The sequence below is a fragment of the Anomaloglossus baeobatrachus genome, chromosome 6 (genome assembly GCF_048569485.1).
Source record: "Anomaloglossus baeobatrachus isolate aAnoBae1 chromosome 6, aAnoBae1.hap1, whole genome shotgun sequence".
NCBI classification, from domain to species: Eukaryota; Metazoa; Chordata; class Amphibia; order Anura; family Aromobatidae; genus Anomaloglossus; species Anomaloglossus baeobatrachus.
The window spans coordinates 467126882-467152882 of record NC_134358.1 but is presented as its reverse complement, the minus strand read 5'-3'; the positions used below and the strand labels follow the sequence as shown (position 1 = coordinate 467152882).

Sequence of the window (26001 nt, the reverse complement as noted above, 5' to 3'; positions counted from 1 at the left end):
GGCTTATTTGTTGGGGGTGGGGACAAGTTATGCTTTTCACTGGTACCATTTTTTGGTTACATTACACTTCTTATTCCATCTCTGTGTAGAACAAATGAAAAAAAAAAAACAAAACACAAAAAAAGCCCGCAAATGCAGCTGTAGTTAGTTTTTGTTTTTTTGCAACATTCGCCAAGCAGGAAAAGTATTTTTAGTTTTATAGCATGGCCTGTCGTCCTGGATGTGTTTTGAATGTGGTGGCACCAGACGTGCCTTTTTTGGGGGTATTTTTTATCAGCTTCAATCAGTTTATTAGGAAGAATATATAGGTTTCTCAGACTCCTATCAAATATTCTGTAAAAAAAATGGGCAGCAGACGGATGGCATCTGACGTCTGAAGCTTTAGACTGCACTGGGATCATAATACCAGGGGGAAGATGTGTTGCTTTTTCACGACCTTATGGAAACTATAGCACGTTCCATAAGATGTGAAAATACAGTGATGACGGGAAGTGGTTAAAGAAAATGTTGTGCTACATTAACCCTCCTCCCTTAAGTAAGAATGATTTTATAAAAGTCTGGATTGTTACTTACATAAAACAGCAGAGAATCTGCACTGCCAAAAAGGCCTGCAAGACCACAACCATCACGCTCAAAGAAAGCGCAAGACAGGAAAGGGATCAACCTCTTTATCCTTATTTTAATAAATGTATTATGGACAGGATTCCGTGGCATTTACTGAAATTATTCCAGGTTCTCGTCCTGCTCGTTAGTACGGCCTTCATCAGACTGCACAGCACTCCTGTCTACATAATGGCTACTGAAATAAAGTCATCAACCCCTTTAAAAGGGGTTAAGACCAGAAACAGCACCACCTAGGACCACACACATCTAATGAACAGGGCTTCTACTGTACCTTAAATAATGCAGCCAAGTATTTCTAATCCTTAACAACCCCTTTAACTCTTAGCTCCAGCTTCACACTGTGGGATAACACTTTGGCCCTGTACGCACGCGGTGGTTTTTGCCGTGCATGTGCCGTGGTTTTGCTTCATGAATTACTGCAGAAAATGTTTATAACCTTGCTGCAGTCAACCCAGCAAAATCTATGGTTAAAAAAAAAAAAAATAAATAATAATAGGCTGTCCGCACACTGCGGTTTTTCCCCTACAGGTTTTGCTGCAGAATTTCTGCAGCAAAAAGAATGAGCAGGTCACTTCTTTTCTGCAGGTACCTGCAGTTTTTGCCATAGATAATGGTAAAAAACGCAGGGATCAACCCGCAGAAAAACCGCGCCAAACACGTAGGGGTGGTTTTAGGCTGTGTGCGCACTAGGTGTTTATCCGCTGCGTTTTTGGGGTGCGTTTTTTGGCTCAAAACTGCATGACTTTGCTTCCCCAGCAAAGTCTGACTTTTCATTTTTGCTGTCTGCACACAACTTTTTTTTTTTCTAGCTGCGTTTTTGAGCTAAAAAAAAAATAAAATTGACAGGTCCTGCGTTTTTCACCCATGAAATGCATTGGAAAAATGCAGCAAAGCGCAGTGATCAAAAACGCAAAAAATGGCAGCCAAAAATGCACCGAAACGCGGTAAAACTGCATGGTGTTTTTTACCGATGAGTTTTTGCCACGGGTGCGTTTTTGCGGCCAAAAACGCAGCGCCAAAAAAAACCGCTGTGTGCGCACAAAGCCTTACCGCAGATTTTGCAGCAGGTGCGGTATTCTGCCAGAGGGTGCGGATTTTTTCTTAAGAAAAGTCCGTTTTCTACTGCACACTTAAAGCAAACTGAGTTAGAGACAAACATTCTCCATCTATACACAGGATACACAGGCTAAGTGATGAATGTATGATAATGGGGGCCAGATTTAGACAAGGACCACAAGAATGGAGTCTGTGTCCTCTGTGTTTAGAGCAGAAGTGCGCAGGTTGTCCATAGATGGGGAAGGGATTAGAGAAGTGGTCAGGCATGTGCACTACAGCTCCATTCACATGGAGGAATATGGGACCCATTCAGATGGGGGGGCAACTCTAAGACCTGCACACATACATTTTGCATGGATTCTGTTGCTGGAATGATCAGATTACATGAGGTCCGATCTATAATTCATCTTACATGTGACTAGCAGAATTTCAGCAGCTGCAATAAATCATCAAATCCTAAAGACAATAGGGGTAGTGTATAAGCAGCCAAAATTCTGAAAACTATATCAAGGGAAATGGGTCCCCTGAGGTTTGACCTGTAATAAAATATCTTGAAAAATGTCAATGAAATGGTAACACAAAACAAAAAAATTAAAGCTATGTAGAATACATATTAAATTCCAGTATAAGAATTAGCTCCGCAAGTAGGTGGTGATTATAAGGGGCAGCTACTGTAATATAACAAAAAAAAAACCAAAACCTTAAAAAGGAAGATAAGTGAACGGATTTTGCTTATTATATATGAAAAACATTTTATGCTATAAAAATAGTACAAGGAGTTTAATTAGATTTGACAGAGTGCAGAACAGGTTAATAAACACCGCTGCTTAGTTTAGGGCCTGTTCACACATCACAAACACTTGACAGCAACGGATGACAGAACCGACCCCATCATCAGATTTGTGTCCAGGGGCATCATAACATGAGACGGCGGCGGATACAGGAATGCTGCATACTCTCTCTAGGTACAGGTGCTGGACAAATGTACTATCCATGGTGTCCGGCTCACACAAGGACAGGCTAGATAAGTGATATATGTGAACGTGCAGTATGTGCTCACTATGACCATCTCCTTGAAAGGGAAGGTGTCACCAAAAAAAAAAAATTTCAATAACTGAAAAAAAATGTAAATTATTAATGTTTTGTTTAGATATTATTTGTTTTTAATTGAGCAAAATATAATTATTTTTTTTTAAAAGTTTGACATTTTCCACTGTTCAACACTAGGGGGAGCAGCTGCTGAAATCCTACAGAAATCCCACTGTAGAAATAGCCTGGTTTACAGCTGCAGTAAAAGTGGGCTGAATTTGCTCTCCTGTGTGTGATGTCACCTCCCCCCCTCCCAATCTGGGTGTTTCCAAAGGATAACAGAATAAAATTTAGGATCACAGTGCGGAGCCATTTTCCTGGTGACCAGAAATGTCTAAAGTGTCACCAAGGAAAGCTGGAATATCACACAGGATAGAATTAGATACAACAACTAAGCAGACAGTATCACACAGGATAGATTAGATACACGGCTCAGCAGAAGGTACCACTCAGGACAGGATTAGGGTACCCACACATCAGCATTTTTCTGCCGCACTCCCAGATCCGGCACAAGGGCAGTACAGTACTTTACAGTTCACAGACAGTGCGGCAAGCCCTGGTCATATGCTGTCAACATGCTCCGGTCACATGACCCTATGTGCCCGAAGCTTGCCAGTGAACTGTAAAGTACTGTACTGCCCCTTGTGCCAGATCTGGGAGTGCGGCAGAAAAACGCTGATGTGAAATGGCCCTCAGATACACAGCTCAGCAGGCAGTATCACAGGAGAGGATTAGATACACGGCTCAGCAGGCAGTATCACACAAGGGAGGATTATAGATACACCGCTCTGAAGGCAGTATCACACAGGAGAGGATTAGATACCCAGCTCTGGAGACAGTATCACACACAGGATAGGATTAGATACAGCTCAGCAGGCAGTATCATACAGGAGAGTATTAGATACACGGCACGGGGGGGTGTCATTGGAGACGGTAGCAGTGGCAGCGGGGGAGGGGCGCCGGTAATCACACACTGCTCTGCATGCACGCCCACAGCGGCTGCAATAAGGAGTGGAGGGGGGTGTCATTGGAGCATTGTAGACGGTAGCAGCGGCGGTGGCAGGCGGAGGGGGTGCCGGTACTCACATGCTCTGCATGCACATAGAACACACACAGCTCTGCTGCATGCACGCTGGCAGCGAGGAGGGAGGGGGGGGGGAGCAGGGCTGGGTAGAGCGGGGGGACGGGGTGTCATTGGAGACTAACGGTGAGGGGCGGGGAGGGGAGGGAGCCCGGCGCCCCTTACTCACATCCTGGCGGGTGACTGGAGTTAAGTGGAGTACACAGCACGCTGTGAGATCTACAATGATGGCGCTGATCTTCTCCCTCTGCTGTGACCTGGACAGCCAAGGGGGCGCGTCCAGGCCACAGCAGACACCTTCTCTAATGTTACTAAATGGGGTCGGAGCCCGGCCATCAGAGTATGCCCAGGGGGCTGCCATAAAGGAGTTGAGTAGCTGTCGTTACAAACACCAAATCCAAGATGGCAGCCCCCAGTGCTTAAGTAAAATTAGAATTAAATAAAACCTAAAGAAGCAGTGATTTTAATTTTGTATTAAAAATACTTTATTTCATAATCACTATTAATACAAAAATAAAAAACCGTGACACCCTTCCTTGAAAAGACAATATTGTGCAGAAACTACTGAACATACCAGATAAAATAAGGAGCTCTATTATTTCAGCATCTCCCAGGTAGGCAGCGGCATGGAGTGGGGTTCTCTTTTCATTGTCCTGTAAGAAAAACGTAAGACATTAACACAATGCAAGAGAAGAGGTGGTTTGATTAAACTGTATACATAGAAAAGTATGTGCAAATTCAGCCAGAAATATTCATATTATATTCATTTTGGTGAAAGTCTTAGGCTATGTGTGCACGTTGCGTACTGTCCCTGCAGAAGTTTCTGCAGCGATTTGAACAGCACACGTGCGCTACAAATCGCTGCAGAAAGTCCGTAATGAAAAAAAAAGCCGATTTCATGCGCTCTGACTGCAGCCCCTCCCATAGACAGAGCGGGGGCTGCATGCAGAGCGCAGGAAAGAAGTGACATGTCACTTCTTAGAACGCAGGCTTCGGGCAGCAGCCGAAGCGCTGCACTCTAATACGCCACGTGCGCACGGCTCCTGCATAATCTTCATAAATTATGCAGGGGACGCAGGACGCATGCAGTTACGCAGCGGTGCAGATCGCAGCGTAACTGCATGTAAATACGCAACGTGCGCACATTGCCTTAAGGACAAATTATGACAAACCACAAGGAGAAGAGTTATCGGTGCATTTAGAAACACTTTCCTTTACAAATGGTAATATATAAGTTCAGTATTATCAGTTATAGGACCACAAGTAGATGTAAAAAATCTTGTTAGTCACTGTTCACACTTTGTTTAGAGCATATGTTCAACGAGCATGTGCAAATTATGCAACCAAACGCATGTACTCCAGCAGGCTTCAAGGGAATCTGTCAGTAGGATTTTGATATGTAATCCGAGGAAAGCAGGAGACAGGGGCTTATTAGGGTAAGTTCACACAGTGCATTTTTGCGCGTTTTTCGGGTGCGTTTTTGCCCTTAAATCTGCATGACTTTGCTTCCCCAGCAAAGTCTATGAGTTTTCATTTTTGCTGTCCGCACACAACTTTTTTTTTTAAGCTGCATTTTTGAGCTTAAAAAAAAAATAAAAAAAAAAAATGGACATGTCAATTCTTTCCTGCGTTTTTCTGCGTTTCCCCCCCCCCATGCAATGCATTGGAAAAACGCAGAAAAACGCAGAGATCAAAAACGCAGCAAAATGCGGTAAAAACGCATGCATTTTTTGATGCGGGTGTGTTTGTAGCGGCCAAAACGCACAAAAACGCAGCGTCAAAAAAAAAACCCAAAAAAACGCAGTGTGTGCACATAGCTTTAGGCTGTGTGCTGTTTTAATACAATTAATGTGTTATCACTAGATTACCACTGACCAGACTGCAGTGCACATGAGCAGTTGTCTGACCATGTGCCTTCCTCTGATTAGCAGCTCACAGTCAATATACAATGTGCACAGAAAGCTGAGGTGTGGGTGAGGCCGCTTTCTGAGCTCTGCGCATGCGCTATATCTGGTGACATTTTATTGAAGATACTCTGTAGAATCACATTGCGCACAGTCTGCAGTAAAATTGTGCTGGATACGGCACATGCGCAGATTTGAGATTTCGGCTTCATTGAGCTGAAATTTAGGTCTACGCCAACGCCACATACAGCACCATTTTCTTGAAGACCTGCAGACCCCTCCCACAGAATCACACTGCCCACCACAATCATGGTGGTGGCGTGGAGTTACAAAAAGCAGGTAGTGTCAGGTCCACAGGTCCATCAGTGGACCTGTAGAAGAAAGAGGAGGCAGGCAGAGAAAAAGACCCTACTACCCAAAGTCCTGCCAAGATACAAGGATAACTTCATCATGAAAACTGTAGCGGAAGATTATTCAGCAACCAAAGAGATTCCTTCACTGCAGGTATCCATTTAAATCAGCATCACAGCGCCATTTTGGTCATGTATTTACGTTATAGTGCAAAATCTTGCTGACAGGTTATCTTTACATGTGACCTTCAATCTTTTGGATGCACGTATCCAACTTTTCAGTACTTTTTGCACAACTTGCTGTTCTCTAACAAGGAGCTTAATGAGAAAATTCACAACAGGTGTTTGATCCATGAATCGCCCAATAAATTTCAGAGATCAATTAGAATTAGTATTTACACAGTCCTCCTCATCATGCTGGTCACATTTTGACATCATGAAATCAAGATGACACCTAAAAATTAATCAACAGAACCTCGCCCATTGTGAGGATTCAGGCAGGATGTTTTGAGATGGAAGTGGCCTCTGAGCTCAGAGTGTCACAAAGTGTCAGTAGCAGGTAGAAACAGACATACAGAGAGACAGAGTAACAGAAAGGTATAGAAGTGGATGTCGTTTGGCCACATCCCTCACTGATGACCACTTCAGTGTGAACAATGCCCTTCGGAACAGGATTATTAATGCCACACAACTCCAGGCACATTTAAGGGAAGTGAGAGGCAACCAAGTGTCACGCCAGACCATTCCAAACCATTTACATCAACGTGGTCTGTGTGCTAGATCAGAGGTCCCCAACTCCAGTCCTCAAGGCCCACCAACAGTGCAGGTTTTTGGGATTTCCTTAGTATTGCACAGGTGATAATGTAATTACCTGCCCAAGTGCTGGTTCCAAGAGCAGTGCAATGCTAAGGAAATCCTGAAAACATGCACTGTTGGTTTGCCTTGAGGACTGGAGTTTGGGAATCCCGTGCTAGATGACCTGCAAGGGTACCTGACCATAACACCAAGCCCAGGTGTCAGTCTTGCATGGGTCGGGGAGCATGTACACTGGACGATGGACCAGCGGGCCTCAGTGCTGTTCACTGATGAAAGTCGATTGGTGCTTCTGCTACAAATTCAGAAATGATTGGGCACCGGACCTCGTGTTGAATATAGAATATTCATGATGTACAGTTTATGTTCACACAGTGCAATTCACCCTCACCCCCACTTTCGCCTGCCCTCTATTTTTATTTATTGTACTCCAGTACTCAGCCCCAACTTCACAACCTACAGTTATAAAATTATAGGAGCTGTCCACATCTGGTATACTGATGTCCTAGGATAGGACATCAATATCTGATTGGTGGGAGTGCGGCGCCCCCACTGATCTGCTGGCTGGATGTGTTCAGTTGCGCAGCTGCACAGTAAGCTTTGTCAATTGTAAAGTGGCCATGGCCGGGTAGTGCACATCTGCCAGTATTCAAAATCTTTATTTTTTTATATAGCGCTAACATATTACGCAGCGCTTTACATACATCAGGAACACTGTCCCCATTGGGGCTCACAATCTATAGTCCCTATTAGTGTGTCTTTGGAGTGTGGGAGGAAAATGGAGAACCCGGAGGAAACCCACGGGGAGAACATACAAACTCCTTGCAGATGTTGTCCTTGGTGGGATTCGAACCCAGGACCCCAGCGCTGCAAGACTGCAGTGCTAACCACTGAGCCACCGTGCCGCCCGTATTGCATCCTTTTATGTATTTTACCCATTTTTAGTCTATATTTTGTTTTTCTTCTGTATTTCGTCTCCTTTTAGCTACTTTTGGACGGTTTACTGAAGTCTCACCCACACGCTGGTCAGTTTTGCCTCAGATTTTCGCAGCAGAGCCGCAGATTTTTGACCGCCATGTGAGTTTATGCTGCAGATACATTACACGGCATATGTATTTTTTTTGATGCTGCATATTTTGCACTGCAGCCTATTCTGTTCACACGCAGATGTATTTTGCAAAGTTATTTCAATTCAAAAAACAAAAAAAAAACCAACACAACATGAATAAGAATGCACAGTCCTTGGGCTGTGTTTATCCAATGTAGTCATATTGTAAAAATCACAGAAAAATCTGCAGTATGATCACAATATGTGAGCACAGCCTTTGTGCCTTAGGCCACTTTCTCACAAGTGTAATATATGATGTTGTGTATATTATGATGATGCATGTTTGGGTCGTCAGATTAGTGGGAAGGTCGGCTCCTGAGGCTTCAATACGGGATCAAAAATGCACCTGTAATCCACTGGTGTAAGACTGGCTCCGAGTTATGAATGCAATAATGAAAACATTAGAGATAAGCCAGAAATATGGAGTCAGCAGCGTATGTTTATCTGGATCTGCTATAAGGATGTGTTCACACACACTGCCTCTGCACTCAGTATGGATGACTACCCGAAAAGCCAGCGGGGGCTACGCAGCTGGAAAAAACTGAACGGCCACACACATTATATGGGCCTACAATGAGATTTACTACTTGATGTTATGGGGAATCTGGGCCTGTGAATGACTACAGGACAGGGATGTGTTTCCTGCAGTTAGAAAAAGTCATGAGCTCGGATTAGGATAAAACAACTAACTTTACTAATACTGCGATCTCCCCATACTCTACTGGTATAAGTCAGAAAATCACAGTCGGCATACTGAACGTGGCTTTCCTCTGAAAATCTTGGAACGTTATACTGAATTGTTACTTTTGATAGTCTGTAGAAAGAAATGGGACTTTATTTTACAAAACCAGCAATGTCCCAAAATGCACACACCTGACGATTTACTAAAAGGTACAGCGGGCTGAGCTTCCTATATTAACAGTATGTAGTGAGCGGAGCGTGCCGTATGAAGAGTAAGAACTAAAGACAAACAAAATGAGCATAAGAAGTACATATAAATGACAGGGTTCTTACTGCTGTTTTAATGTAACAAACCAAAAAAAGCATAAAAGCCATCCCATTGCGATAAGGTCCCCAATCAGGACGGTCCTATCCTCGAATATCAAAACCTCACTTGTGTCGATGACCTCACTAAACACTGGGACACAGCAGGACCATATTAATTGGAAACTAGCCGTCCGAGAGTGCTGTATTAATATATAGAGGGTCAAGTTTGCAGATTTAATATACGGCCGGCTGAGCGTGCTGTATTAATATATAGAGGGTCAAGTTTGCAGATTTAATATACGGCCGGCTGAGCGTGCTGTATTAATATATAGAGGGTCAAGTTTGCAGATTTAATATACGGCCGGCTGAGCGTGCTGTATTAATACGTAGTGGGCAGAGTTCGCTGGATTAAAGGGAATCTGTCAGGTGATTTTGTAGTACAATACTAATTTTTATCTTTAAATAGGAATTAAGGAGACCTTTTAGGATCAGTAAGTTTTATAGCTCTACCTTATCCTGTTATCTTGTTGTAAGCTCCATAGCATTCAGTGTGACATAGTAAAGATGGGTTTCCTTAAACCCTTTCAAAATCAGTAACTTTTAAAGCTGTCCCTCTGCCTGTTATCTTATTGTAAGCTCTGCAGAGTGACATAGTAACTAGTCAAGCATATGTAAATAGAAACTGCATATGTCCTGCTCCCCCCCATCCCACCTGTGAGTGCTGGCATTAGGCTGCTTTCACACATCAGTTTTTTGCATCAGGCACAATCCGGCTCAAAAACCTATGCAACGGATGCGGCGAAAAAAAACTGATCCATTGCATACATTTTTCCATGCGGCCTGTCCATTTTTTCATGGATCCGGTTTGATACTGAGCATGCAAAGTTAAAAAAAAAAAAAACGCATCTGGCCACTGGATGCGGTTTTTGCCGCAGGATGCCGGATCCAGCGTCCATAGGCTTGCATTGTAAATCGCGCAGCATCGTGCCGAATCCGGCGCGATACAGTTTTTTGCCGCAAACAAAACACTGCAAGCAACGTTCCATCCATCTGTCGCATCGGCTAAATACGCCGCATCCGCCAAAAAACAGACGCAAGGCCATGTGGCACAATCCAATGGTAATGCAAGTCTATGAGGAAAAAACGCATCCGGAGGCAAAAAAACCCAAAAAACAGATGCGTTTTTTCTGCATAGTGCCGGATTGTGCCGAATTGCAAAAAACTGATGTGTGAAAGCAGCCTTAGTGATGGTAAATCTGAATTTGCACTGCTGCCCCCCATCCATACTTCCTCCCACCTCTCAGCAGTAATAGTGAATGCACTAGGAGATGGGAGCAGTTAATATGCAAATTCTATTTACATACACTTGACTAGCTATGTCACACTGAAGTCTATGGAGCTTACAACAAGATAACCGGATAAGGTAGAGCTATAAAACTTACAGATCCTAAAAGGTCTCCTTAATCCCTATTAAAAGATAACATTAGCATTGTACTACAAAATCACCCATCAGATTCCCTTTACTACACAGTGGACAGAGTTTGCAGTATTAAAATATAACAGGCAGAGTTTGCTGTATCAGGCTGCTTTCACATATCCGGTTTTTGCTGTACGGCACAATCCAGCTCTTTGCAGAAAAAATGCAACCGTTTTTTTTCCGCCGGTTGCGTTATTTCTGCATAGACTTTCATTAGTGCCGGATTGTGCCACATGGCCTTGTGTTCGGTCCGTTTTTTGCCGGATGCGGCATATTTAGCCCATGCGGCGGCTGGATGGAACGTTGCCTGGCACTTTTTTTGTCCGGCGAAAAAAACTTTAAATTTTTCAAATGCATGCCTATTGACGCCGGATGCAACACGATGCGGCAAAAACCGCATCTGGCCGCATGCGGTTTTTTGCACTGCGCATGTTTAGTAGGGTGCCGCAACCGGCAAAAACCGGACAGGTCAAATGTAAAAACTTATGCAAAGGATGCGTTTTTTTCGCCACATCCGTTGCATAGGTTTTAGAGATGGATTTAGCCGCACTGCAATAACCGGATGTGTGAAAGCAGCGTTAATATATAGTGGGTAGAGATTGCGCTATTAGTATGTTGTAGTAATATAGTACATTAAAGCAACACTCCAGCACTTTTTTTTTTTATTTAAAGGTTAGTGCCTTGCCCCTGTCTTATACTCCCCTTATAATAATAATATTTTTTATTTATATAGCGCCAACATATTCCACAGCGCTTTACAATTCAGAGGGGACATGTACAGACAATATGAGACATTACAACAAAATTCAGATACTTAGGGTGCCTTCACACTTTAGCGATGCAGCAGTGATCCGACCAGCGATCTGACCTGGTCAGGATCGCTGCTGCATCGCTACATGGTCGCTGGTGAGCTGTCAAACAGGCAGATCTCACCAGCGACCAGTGACCAGCCCCCAGCCAGCAGCGACGTGCAAGCGACGCTGCGCTTGCACGGAGCCGGCGTCTGGAAGCTGCGGACACTGGTAACTAAGGTAAACATCGGGTATAGTTACCCGATGTTTACATTAGTTACCAGCGCACACCGCTTAGCTTTGCTCTCCTAGCTACAGTACACATCGGGTTAATTAACCCGATGTGTAATGCAGCTACATGTGCAGAGAGCAGGGAGCCGCGCACACTGTTTAGCGCTGGCTCCTTGCTTTCCTAGCTACAGTACACATCGGGTTAATTAACCCGATGTGTAATGCAGCTACATGTGCAGAGAGCCGGAGCCGGCAGCACAGGCAGCGTGAGAGCTGCGGAGGCTGGTAACTAAGGTAAATATCGGGTAACCACCTTGGTTACCCGATGTTTATCTTGGATACAGCTTACCGCAGCTGCCAGACGCCGGCTCCTGCTCCCTGCTCGCTTCATTTGTCGCTCTCTCGCTGTCACACACAGCGATCTGTGTGTCACAGTGGGAGAGCGCCTTTGAAGAAAACGAACCAGGGCTGTGTGTAACGAGCAGCGATCTCGCAGCAGGGGCCAGATCGCTGCTCAGTGTCACACACAGCGAGATCGCTAATGAGGTCACTGCTGCGTCACAAAAAGCGTGACTCAGCAGCGATCTCGGCAGCGAGCTCGCTGTGTGTGAAGTACCACTAAGAGGAGTGAGGTCCATGCTCTTGAGCTTACAGTCTATGAGGGAATAGTGAAGGCAAAAAAAGTGACTGAATTGGGGGGTGGGGGAGAAACTTGTCATATATGGTCCAGCCAACTATTTAAGAGGAGGATTCAAAACCAGCTGCATGGACCGGTCCCCAGCCAGAAATTTATACACATAGTATATAAAAAAAACCCCCAAACCTTATGGCTATTTTACCCTTTACCGAAACTGCGCTGGTCCTACTTCAGAGCTATTAACTCACTGCAAGGTATAAGCTCATTTTGTTTCTATTGTAGTTTGTCTGTGAAAATGGCCACAGTGTGAACCTTCTCCTCCACGTTACATGTATACTAACAGTGCATTTTTGGTTTTGCTGTATTAATATTATGTAGTGGGCAGAGTTTGCTGTATTATTATTAGCCTGGCCTAAAGCCCAGATATGCATCCTGATGGATGGGGCAGATTTATCAGAACTGAAGATAGATGTCAAACAACCACTGACTAAACACAACAGAGATAAGGAATAATAAATAACAGACCATACTAAAGGGGTACTTCACACACAGCGAGATCGCTACTGAGATCGCTGCTGAGTCACGTTTTTTGTGACCTCATTAGCGATCTCGCTGTGTGTGACACTGAGCAGAGATCTGGCCCCTGCTGTGAGATCGCTGCTCGTTACACACAGCCCTGGTTCGTTTTTTTATTGTTGCTCTCCCGCTGATAAGCACACATCGCTGTGTATGACAGCGAGAGAGCAACAATCCTGAATGTGAAGGGAGCAGGAGCTGGCGTCTGACAGCCTGCGGTAAGCTGTAACCAAGGTAAACATCGGGTAACCAAGGTGGTTACCCGATATTTACCTTCGTTACCAGCCTCCGCAGCTCTCACGCTGCCAGTGCCGGCTCCTGCTCCCTGCACACGCTATGCTAAGCGGTGTGCGCTGGTAACTAAGGTAAACATCGGGTAACCATACCCGATGTTTACCTTAGTTACCAGTGTCTGCAGCTTCCAGATGCCGGCTCCGTGCAAGCGCAGCGTCGCTTGCACGTCGCTGCTGGCTGGGGGCTGGTCAATGGTGAGATCTGCCTGTTTGACAGCTCACCAGCGACCATGTAGCGATGCAGCAGCAATTCTGACCATGTCAGATCGCTGGTCGGATCGCTGCTGCATCGCTAAAGTGTGAAGGTACCCTAAGGAATAACATTATCTCTCACTACTGGCAGGATAACACACCAAACCTCTAAATCTACTACAGAAGCAATTCCCAGATCATCGTCAGAGGTGTGGATTTCAAACGGGCACAAAATAAGAATAAAAGCTCTGTTTACATGGACCGATCAGCAGCACTCAATGACCACCGAATATAAATATTCACAGGTCATTTACTAGCCAGTTTTAGGTACCGTCACACATAACGAGATCGCTAGCGAGATCGCAGCTGAGTCACGGTTTCTGTGACGCAGTAGCGATCCCGTTAGCGATCTTGTTATGTGTGACATCTACCAGTGATCAGGCCCCTGCTGTGAGATCTCTAGTCATTGCAGAATGGTCCAGGCCATTTTCTTCAAAGGCGATGTCCTCCTGGGCAGGACACATCGCTGTGTGTGACACTGTGTGACAGGGTCACAGTGACTGCTGAGATCGTTATACAGGTCGCTACTGCGACCTATATTGTTCCTGCATCGCTGGTAAGATCTGACTGTGTGACATCTCACCTGCGACCTCCCAGCGACTTACCTGCGATCCCTATCAGGTCGCATAGTTTTCGGGATCGCTGGTAAGTCGTTGTGTGTGACTGGGACTTTACACAGGTAGACCACTCTTCAGATACGCACTGAACAATCTTTAATAGATATTTATGTGTACACAGGCGGCCATTGTCCTAGGCAGAGGGAGCCCTGTTTACAGAGGACTATGCGCTGCAGAGAACATTGACCTTGTGAGGCCCAAAAGATAATTTCACTTGACAAACAAGAGTTTTGCTCCTCTGAATGATTGGCAGTCTGTTTACATTGAAAGGTTAATGTGAGATGATCGATCTTAAGGACACTTGTTCAGGACAATCTTTCAGTGTAATTGCACCTAAGGGCAGGTGCAGACAACTGTAGATTATCTCATTCGAGAGAATTGGGTCGATTATGTAGACAACTCGCCAACCAGAGAGTATGAACATGGTGTGCACAGATTCTCTCGGATGAAAAGATGGGAGAGAAAAAAAAAAAACGTCTTTAGCAGTGGTTTCCTAGCAGCTATTTTACCATGAAGGCCTGCTGCACAAAGTCTCCTCTTAACAGTTGTTCTAGAGATGTGTCTGCTGCTAGAACTCTGTGTGCCATTGATCTGGTCTCTAATCTGAGCTGCTGCTAACCTGTTATTTCTGAGGCTGGTGACTCAGTTAAACTTATCCTCCGCAGCAGAGGTGACTCTTGGTCTTCCTTTCCTGGGGCGGTCCTCATGTAAGCCAGTTTCTTTGTAACGTTTGATGGTTTTTGCCACTACACTTGGGGACTCTTTCAAATTTTCCCAATTTTTCGGACTGACTGACCTTCATTTCTTAAAGTAATGATAGCCACTCGTTTTTCTTTACTTAGAATTTGTATTATGCCAAGAAAAAAGCAGCTAAGTCTATTCAGTAGGACTATCAGCTGTGTATCCACCAGACTTCTGCACAACACAACTCATGGTCCCAATCCCATTTATAAGACAAGATATCACACTTACTAAACCTGACAGGGCACACCTGTGAAGTGAAAACCATTTCCGGTGACTACCTCTTGAAGCTCATCAAGAGAATGCCAAGAGTGTGCAAAGCAGTAATCAAAGCAAAAGGTGGTTACTTTGAAGAACCTAGAATATAAGACATTTTCAGTTGTTTCACAAGTTTTTGTTAAGTATTTCATTCCACATGTGTTTAATTCATAGTTTTCATGCCTTCAATGTGAATCTACAATTTTTATATATAAAAGATAAATACATATAGACACAGACACAGACACACACACACACACACACAGACACACACAGACACACACACACACACACCTCGTTGCTATGTACTGGGACATGGTCTGATCATACTACATCACCTGGATAGGGGAGTAAGCAAAAGAGACTATATATACAAAACAGCAGGGAATCACAGAGGATTCTTTCGGTGAGGTAAAACATCTCTGCCCATTTTAAAAATGTTGTTACCTCAAAGAATTATTTGTAATCTCATGGTATAAGGACTGTATACTGTTTTTTTTTTTTTTTACTTCCTCCCCTGCCCAGCAGATGTGGTATGATTAGACCATGTTCCTAAACAGTCAGACACGGCCATTACACAGTACATAGCAGGGACACAAGATACGCAGCACAGGAACTTTGTTTTTCAAATTCCACCCAATTGTAGAACTTATTACTATTCCAAGATCTAGATATAATTTAACTTGTTCGTGGGGAATCCCTGCAAATGCAGTGGATTTTCCGCAAGAGAAAAATGTATGCGGGGGGGGGGGGAAAGAAGTACAGCGTTCACATTATGCAGGAACACAGCCAAAGATTTCCTTACATTGTGCCAAGGAGCTGTCCAATTAAGGTGCTTGCAACGTGAACCTGCAAAACCCTAGTTTTGTTATAGCTGAGCAGTCTATAGAGGGGTGCATGGGGTGTGTTTTGGAAGGAGGGGGGAGGGGGGGGGGGGTCGGGGGCTCTTCACACATTGGGGTCAAATCACAAAGTGATATTGATGGATAGGGGTCTGATACCAAACACCTCCCATGATCAGCTGTTACCAGCTCTTGCAGCTATTCAGATGGAGAGCTGATCTGTAATACCCAGGAGTGGTGATACCAGAACCCAGGGCTGTGGAGTCGGTAAGCCAAACCTTCGACTCCGACTCCTCAAATTCTCTTGCACCGACTCCGACTCCGGCTCCGGCTCCGACTCCGGCTCCGACTCCTACATATATTGCTTAGTTAGGTGAAAAATTTATTGTAGTACATGAATATGTGTATGTGAACATCAGACATTTAATAATTTTTATGATACGATAATCAAGATATTTGGATAGAACATAAAATATATTTATTGGAATACAACTTTAGAACACAAAAAACTGTAATAAATTGTAAATATGTAATACACTATGTAATATACAGTAGATTACATATATATCTTGTGTGTGTATATACACTGTGTGTATATATATATATATATATATATATATATATATATATATATATATATATATATATATATATATATATATTACATATTTACAATTTATTAGTTTTTTGTGTTCTAAAGTTGTATTCCAATAAATATTTTATGTTCTATCCAAATATCTTGATTATTGTATCATAAAAACAATTAAATGTCTGATGTTCACATTGTACTACAATAAATTTTTCACTTAAATATAAGCATTATACTAAATGTTATTATTTAGTAAAATATTCAGCACATTCTGCATTGCACTCCTGTCCCCAATTTATTATATATTTTAGGAGTCGGAGTCGGTGCATTTTATACCGACTCCGACTCCACCAAAATGAGCTCCGACTCAGACTCCACGACTCCGACTCCGACTCCACAGCCCTGCCAGAACCTTGTATGTTTTTGTGTCTAAAAGGATAGCACGGGTAAACATTCTGTTCTCTCATTCCAAAGTCCGATCTGCAAAAACGAACCAGGATAGGACATGCAACAAGTTTTTTATTGTATTGGTCAGGTGGATAAAATAAAAAGTGTGAATTGCCCCTTTTACTTGTATGGTTCCATGTGCTGTCCATTTATAAAACTGATGAGAAAACCAGTAGTGTGAATAGGTCACAGACCTCAGCACCATAAGGGCTCATACACCGCATGTGCACAGGTCCTGTATGGCTGTGTGCTCCAGATTTCAGCGTACAGTTAACATGCCACTATCTGTAATAGTGTGTGGATCCCATGGCTGAGCTCATAGGTGCAGGAATATCAGTTGCACAGTAAAATAACCAACTTTTTGATGATGGAGATCTTTTAAGACTGATGGAAAAGTGTGAACTGAAGTGAAGTGTAAAGTGCGAAGATTCTGCGTCATCCACTGCATCGAGTGAAAAATACTGCAGGATACCAAAGAGGCTCAACAACTACAATAACCCTGCACAATAATACTTCATTAAACCCTGGCTAGAATCACTTCATGAATCGTGACTACATCAACAAGTGAAACAAATATTTACCGGCGCCCTGTGGGCCTTTGTTCAGTAGGGAACAGAGAAACTAAGTCTTTATTTAGAAATCACTTGTGCGCGGCTGAAAAAAAAAAAGCTGAAGCAGCAGGTAGATTATTTCCAGCACAATCTGCTGCAGCACAGAAATACCGGAGCACAGCACAGGCGGCTGGGATCCAGAAATTGTCAGGATTTTGTGTCACTAATAATGATAAGAATCATTACTTATTATATTATATATTTTTTTTTTCCTGCTTTGAAAGGATCTAACAAAGAGCAGGTCTCATACCTGGTGGACCCTGCCAGAAAGAATATAAGGCTATCCTCCCACCCCCCTGGGAAGCTTAACTTTACCTGAGAGATGTGCAGATTATTAAGTTATGGTCTCAAGTACGATCTTCAAGGTGGCATAGCTCCTCAGTGTAATAGGTTACAGCTTGACGGGTGGAGGGTGCGACGTGCACGGTGCGCTCTCCAAGGCTGCTTTCACACATCCGGTTTTTGCAGGACAGCTCAATCCGGCTCAAAAACCTATGCAACGGATGCGGCGAAAAAAAACGGATCCATTGTATAAGTTTTTCCATGCGGCCCGTCCGCTTTTTGACGGATGCGGCTTGATACTGAGCATGCACAGTGCAAAAAAAAACCGCATCCGGCCGCCGGATGCGGTTTTTGCCGCAGGTCGCCGCATCCGGCGTCCATAGGCTTGCATTGTAAATCACGCCGGCGCGATGCGTTTTTTTCACCGCACAAAAAAACGTGCCAGGCAACGTTCCATCCGGCCAATGCATGGGCTAAATATGCCGCATCCGGCATAAAACGGACGCAACGCTATGCCATTCGGCACAATACTGCGCTAATGCAAGTCCATGGGGAAGAAACGCAATCGGTGGCAAAAAAAAACAAAAACTGTTGCGTTTTTTCTGCAAAAGCTCCGTATTGTGCCGCTCAGCAAAAACCGGATGTGTGAAAGCAGCCTAACGCTGCAAGCAAAGGAAGTTTCGCCGCTGAAGCTGGCCAGATCCAACAATCCAGGCACATACGGAGCAACGATTATAAGCTTTCTAGAGAGCCCATATGTGCTGCGCTCCTTTTACTTAGGAGACAGGCCACTACTGACAAGACTGCAGCAGTGGCTGGTAACCTAGGCAACAGAGCTGTAAACTATAAAAGTAAAAAATTCCTATGTCCTTAAGCAATTGGGCAATATACATCCTAGTCTCTCTGCTTATTACTAGCACCTTTTATTTTTACATATACCAAATGCAATATCAGGTAAAGAAATTAATTCATTAACCAAGAGATTATTTTACCTAAAAAATCATTTTTATTCACAAATATGCCACAAACAAGGTACACATATTAAAATAAATTAAAATATGGTGAGAAGGAAAGGTGGGAAACACAAACCCTTGCTCCTCACCCTTCCTATCATACAGGGGTCGGCATCCTAAGCTTTATTGACGCCCCTGTTCCTCGTCGGCTGAGGTCCTATAGTAGCCCTCCACTCACACTAAGAACCGTGTGCCCTAATTCAAAGTGGGTAAAGTGAGACACCCAAGGTAAGGCCCATATAGACAGTGTGTGACATTAATTTAGTCCAGATAATAATTTACTGTCAATCAATGTCAAAAATATACTATGGGGGAGTTATTTACTCAGTCGACTGTCAGTCAGAAGTATCAAATCATGAAACTGCTGTTGCATATGTCCAGGATGCACCCTACGCGTTTCGCCCTCTTATCAAAACAATAGGGCTCATCAGGGGTATAGAACAAAGATCCTTGACAATTGAATCACAGCATCAACCGGTGATAGGTTGAACCAGAACAATCACTGGTTGATGCTGTGATTCAATTGTCAAGGATCTTTGTTCTATACCCCTGATGAGCCCTATTGTTTTGATAAGAGGGCGAAACGCGTAGGGTGCATCCTGGACATATGCAACAGCAGTTTCATGATTTGATACTTCTGACTGACAGTCGACTGAGTAAATAACTCCCCCATAGTATATTTTTGACATTGATTGACAGTAAATTATTATCTGGACTAAATTAATGTCACACACTGTCTATATGGGCCTTACCTTGGGTGTCTCACTTTACCCACTTTGAATTAGGGCACACCGTCCTGAGTGTGAGTGGAGGGCTACTATAGGACCTCAGCCGACGAGGAACAGGGGCGTCAATAAAGCTTAGGATGCCGACCCCTGTATGATAGGAAGGGTGAGGAGCAAGGGTTTGTGTTTCCCACCTTTCCTTCTCACCATATTTTAATTTATTTTAATATGTGTACCTTGTTTGTGGCATATTTGTGAATAAAAATGATTTTTTTAGGTAAAATAATCTCTTGGTTAATACACCTTTTAATTTTACCCATATTAGAAGAGGTGACAACCCCTTTAAAGGGAATCTGTCATCAGGTTTTTGCCACCCAATCTGAAATCAACATAATGTAGAGATCCTGATTCCAGCGATGTGTCCTTACTGAGCTGCTTAGTGTAGTTTTGATAAAAATCACTGTTTAAACAGCAGATTATCATTAGAGGACTACTTGACGTGCTGCAGGTAGTCCAGCATATTCATGAGCTCTGTATAACTGCTAGATCTGCAGCAGAGAAAACATTGATTTTATCAAAATGACAGCAAACAGCTCAGTAAGTGACACATCGCTGGAATCAGGGTCTCTGTCTCCAGATTATGTGGCTCTTAAAAATGGGGGTGCAAAAACCCTGTGACAGATTTCTCATTTGCGGTATTTTAATTAAGCGGTTTTATAACACATCTGTAAAGTAAATATTCTCCATTTACTACTGTGATAACCTGGAAACATAAAACTAAGTTCTAAGAAATAATAATGAAGGAAGAAGTATCAAATCATTATCTGTGGAGATAAAAGGAGACCGACAATTGAAACTCATGATAAAATGAGTCTATTCACTGATAAAAGGGAAAGTCCATATTAATTAGAGACCAAAGAGTCACTTCAGAATTCTTCCTGTACATCCCGATGGGAACCATGACTTTTTACTAGTTTTAGGCTGGATTGTTCACATTTCTTGACACTGGCATTTTAGTTGTGAACCACTGTTTAGAGGAGAGATTTCTAAACGCGTAAGGCCAGCGTCACACGGGACGATATATCGTGCGATCGCACCCGGCCCCGTCGTTTGTGCGTCACGGGCAATTAGTTGCCTGTGGTGCACAAAGTAGTTTACCCCCATCACACGTACTTATCTCGCGGGCGACCTCGCTGTGGCCGGCAAACATCCTCTTCCTGATGGGGGCGGTTTGTTCGGCGTCACAGCGACGTGTCACAGCGGCCGCCCAATAGAAACGGAGGGGCGGAGATGAGCGGGACGTAACATCCCGCCCACCTCCTTCCTTCCGCATAGCCGGAGGACGCAGGTAAGCTGTGTTAGTCGTTCCCGGGGTGTCACACGGAGCGATGTGTGCTGCCTCGGGAACAACGAACAACCGGCGTGCAGAAGGAGGAACGACTTATGAAAATGAACGACGTGTCAACAAGCAACGATAAGGTGAGTATTTTTGCTCGTTCACAGTCGTTCGTAGCTGTCACACGCTACGATATCTCTAACGATGCCGGATGTGCGTCACGGAATCCGTGACCCCGACGACATATCGCCCGATATATTGTAGTGTGTGACGCCGGCCTTACTCCTTGTAACTTCAATTGTAACAAAAACTGTATCAAGAAACTGAAGGCTGCCACTGATGGGCTGCAGCGCTTGACAAAAAATGTCACAAGACCCCAGAGGAAGCAGCGCTGGTCAGGGAAATAAGGATGATTTTTTATTATTTAATTAAACACACTGGGGCATTCAAAAGGGCTTGTCTAGTAGTGAGCAGCCCCTTCACCAAACCACTCTCATACCTAATGAAGTTGTTGTACTTACTTTAAAAATAATGAATGTTATACTCATTGCGAAATGGATATTCAACATTTTTCCACATGCTATAAAAAGGAGCATTTCACGAGTCCATCTCAGAATTATTCAGTCGTGATTTTACAAGTACACCGGCCTCATGCAGTCTGAGATCCATTCATTGCATTTGTATAAGTGATGAGCGAGCTCTGCCATGCTCAGGGGCTCAGTACTCTTAATGAGCAGTTGGATGCGCGCAGGGCTCAACTCAAGTAACAGCATAATGGAAGTCAATGGGGAACTCGAGCATTTTTCCAGAAAAGTTCCCATTGACTTCCATTATACTCGGGCACTCATGTCCATTCTAGCATCAGACTGCTCGTTACGAGTATGGTAGTGCGCGCTCATCACTAGTATCCATTTAGCTTGCATTATGAAACCTACTGAAAGATCCACATTAAATATTACAAATTACGAGGGGCGATCCAAAAGTAATGATAATCGGTTATTTCTATTGCACACAGAAATAAGAATAAAATGTTTTATTCTCTCTTAGGTACCCACTAGACCAGGAAAAAAAAACCATCACTTAAATAGGCCACGATTCCCGGGAGCTACGTTCATTTGAATATGAACTGCCGAGGAGTGAACATCAAAATGGAAAAAAACGAGCTCAGAGCGGTCATCAAATACCTCTGCTTGAAAAAAATGACTACCAAAGACATACACAGCGACTTGGTGGAAACATTGGGGGACTCTTCTCCTCCATATTCCACAGTTGCACGCAGGGCCAAGGAATTTAAGCTGGGAAGAACATCGACGGAAGATGAACATCGTGAAGGACGCCCATCCATGTCCCTCAATGAAGAAAACGTGAAAAAAGTTGAAGTTGTATTGGCAGATCGAAGAGTGACTATCAGGCATGTAGCTGAGATCACCGGGATCTCATATGGCAGTATTCAAAGAATCCTTGCAAAAGAATTGCATATGAGAAAAGGTCTCCGCGCGTTGGGGGCCAAAAATGTTAACAGACGAGCAATAGAAGAAACGAGTTGACATTTCAATAGCAAATCTCGAAAAGTTCCAGCAGACAAGGAGAATTTTTTGTCACGTTTTTTGACCATGGACGAGACCTGGATTCACCACTTTGATCCCGAAACTAAACAACAATCGATGACATGGAAACGAGCAGACACCGAAGAAATTCAAAGTCTCAAGCTCAGCAGGGAAGGTTATGGCGTCCATTTTTTGGGACTCTGAAAGAATTATTATGGTGGACTATTTGGAGAAGGGAGCCACTATTACGGGCTCCTAATACGCAGAACAAATAAGAAGATTGCAGGAAGCTATCAAGGAGAAAAGGCGTGGCAAACTGCAGGCTGGAGTGCTGTTTCACCAAGATAACGTGCCGGCTCACAAAGCTGCAGTTGCCATGGCAACCATTCAAGAAGCGGGCTTTGAACTGATGGAACACCCCCCCCCCCCCCCCTTTATTCGACAGATCTAGCCCCCAGTGACTTGTTTCTCTTTCCTCACCTCAAGGAACACCTCCGGGGCAAGAAATTTGACGACAATAGCGACGTGATAACCGCTGTTGGGGATTTTTTTGAGGGTCAAGATCAAGAATTTTTTACAAAGGGAATTCTAAGTTTAGAAAAGAGATGGACTAAATGTATAGACTTGTTAGGAGACTATGTAGAAAATATATATATTTTTTTTTTTAATATATTAATTATCATTACAAAAATATAGGAGACATGTTTCCTTTAAAGGGAACCGGTCATCAGATTTTTACCTATTAAACTAAAAGAATCCCCTTCTGCAGCTCCTGGGCTGCACTCCATGAAGGTGCACCATGGCCCTGACTCCCCTTCCAGACCCCAAAAAGAAGTGTATAAAACTTGGCCCTTAGGTATGCCAATTATCTTGGTTGGCCAGATGGGCGGGCTCATTTTCTGCTCCTTTCCCCACCTCCTGCCGCTGATCGCCATCCTCCTTCCTTGATTGAAGGGATGACGCCTCAGTCATCCTCCTCATCGCATTTTCAAATCTCGCGGCTGTGCAGTTAGGTCGGCTCGTGCAGGCGCAGTTTGCTCTGCCATAACGCAGACAGGGCAGAAAACATAGCTGCCCTAGCTCGCACCGATGAGCTAAATGCGCAGGCGCGAGATTATGGGCGGCTACGAGCATGGCGCTGGTAAGGTCATGCACAGCGTCGACCATAATCTCGTGCCTGCGCATTTAGCTCACCGGTGCGAGCTAGGGCAGCTATGTTTTCTGCTCTGCCTGCGATATGGCAGAGTGAACTGCGCCTGCGTGAGCCGACATAACTGCACAGACACGAGATTTGAAAATGTGACGAGGAGGACGACGGAGGTGTCATCACGTCAATCAAGGAAGGAGGACGGCGATCTGCGGCAGGAGGGGGGGGAAGGAGCAGAAAATGAGCCCGCCCATCTGGCCAACCAAGGTATTAAGCATACCTAAGGGCCAGGTTTTATAAAGTTATTTTTGGGGTCTGGAAGGTGAGTCAGGGCCAAGGTGCACCTTCATAGAATGCAGCCCAGGAGCTGCAGAAGGTGATTCTTTTAGTTTAATAAGGAAAAATCTGATGACAGGTTCCCTTTAACACCAATATCAAAATCAACTGGTTGCAGTTTACGGAGGTAAAAAGCTACCGACAGGCTCCCGGTAAAGTACGAGTACAACTTTTCTTTTATTTCACCATTGGTATCACTAATCCAGGTTCCCTGCACCTAGTAATGTACCTACCAGTGCTTCTACTATTACCGGTGCTACTCCAGTACTGATCCGCCATCCTGTCACCGAAGCTCCTGACTGACCGGGTGTCAGAGGTAACGGTCACAAGCGCTTAATGGTAGCCTATGAGAACCTCACTTTTGCATTGAGAAGTGACCTCCATCTTGCCCAGACAACACTGGAGCGGACCGGCAGGTCACACACAGCAGAAGATCGGAGCAGTGCCAAGAACAGAAAGTGGCAGTTGGAAAAGTATATTAGTAAGGTCAGCAGACTTCCATTAGTGAAAACACTCCGGCGGTGACATTAAACATAAAAAGTGGTGAGTAGCGGTGCTTTAAGTTTTTTCTGGAAACCCATTTTTCTTTTTTTTTTTTTTTAAAACTGAACAACAATTCCCGTTGAATCAGATACTGCACAAGAATAGGCTTATAAGTGTGGAAAACACAACATCCCAAGCTGCAAAAATACATTTTCACACCAACAGATTTTTTTTTTTTTTCCTTAAATGGCACCCAGGGGTGTTGAAACACGTATAGAAGACCCAGCAGAAGCTGCCTCAGATCTTGGACCTTTCAGACACGTTCTTCAGGCAGCAGGATATCGAACCAACATTAGCACTAAGCTTTGCATAGCATTGTTCAGGACACCGGAGTGAATATCCTTCCTGACATTGTGGCTTGTATTCCTCTGTTACTAGCAGAGCGGTGCTTTACAGTGAAATTGGCTAGATGTAAAGTTGGTGCAGAAACCATAGAAAAGGCTATGACATGAGCGGAAGGAAAAGTTAAAATAAAATGTGTCATTTTAATGACCGTTAATCTAATTTGCTTTATATACTAGTTGGGAAATTAGTGTTCCCATTATCCATTGTCAGTGGTGGATTAGGCGTTATTTGCATCCAGCTTTATAACAGGGGCGTTACCTGTAATCCTGACTGATGATAATGAGACTACTGAAAAGTCATCTCTATAAGAAGGGCGGCTCAGGGCTCATCCACAAAACTGCAATATTTCAGGAATATGGAAAGTTGGGGTCTTGCTGGTCATTGGCGCAAGGTTATATGCAGAGAGCACAAATTGCTTTAAGAAGAACTGCATTGTGGAAACTAGCAGACAACCATGATCAATAGCTTTCATGGTGTCTGCTCCACTGTACGCAGGCCTTCATGTCTCAGACACACGAGGTCATTTAAATAGATATTTTGTTCAATAGGACATCGCTCCTCTGCCACCGAACTGCCTGGTTACAGGGGTGAGAATCGCTCCAGAAGATTTACTGTTTGAGGAGATGGCAGAGTTATGACGCTGAACTGATTGTCTCTGCAACCTTGGTGGACGCAGGGGGAAAGAAGATGGTTGGATCCAGGTTTAGTGAAGCTCTTGAAAGCGGGAGCTCCTTGCATAGGAAACCAGCCACCTCTGAAAGATTTATTAACTAGGCAACAAGCTAAAAACATTAAAATGAAAAAATAGCCCATTGTAATTTTACCCATTGAACTGAAGGAGACAACCCCTTTAAGGGTTATTCCAAACACAGTCTTTTATGATGGAGACTGGGATAACTTCATCCAGGCTACAACCACTGGAGGTGAGCTATGGAAATGGCAAAGAACAAATCCAGTATGGCTACAACCACTGGAGGTGAGCTATGGAAATAGAAAAGAGCGACTCCGCTATGGCTATAACCACTAGAGGTGAGCTATGAAAATAGCAAAGAGCGACTCCGCTATGGCTACAACCACTGGAGGTGAGCTATGGAAATGGCAAAGAGCGACTTCACTATGGCTACAACCACTGGATGTGAGCTATGGAAATAGCAAAGAGCGACTCCGCTATGGCTACAACCACTGGAGGTGAGCTATGGAAATAGCAAAGAGCGACTCCACTATGGCTACAACCACTGGAGGTGAGCTATGGAAATAGCAAAGAGTGACTCCACTATGGCTACAACCACTGGAGGTGAGCTATGGAAATAGCAAAGAGCGACTCCACTATGGCTATAACCACTGGAGGTGAGC

General features: G+C 43.9%; 1 protein-coding gene across 2 annotated transcripts in view; it reads right to left on the bottom strand.

The window, feature by feature from the left end:
• The window catches only part of ANKRD28 (ankyrin repeat domain 28), a 229152-nt gene that overhangs the window by 113037 nt on the left and 90114 nt on the right, over nt 1–26001 (bottom strand). For both annotated transcript variants that reach the window (XM_075315308.1, XM_075315309.1), the window contains exon 3: nt 4425–4503. In XM_075315308.1, coding sequence (XP_075171423.1) covers nt 4425–4503 — 79 coding nt within the window. The remainder of the gene's footprint in view (nt 1–4424; nt 4504–26001) is intronic.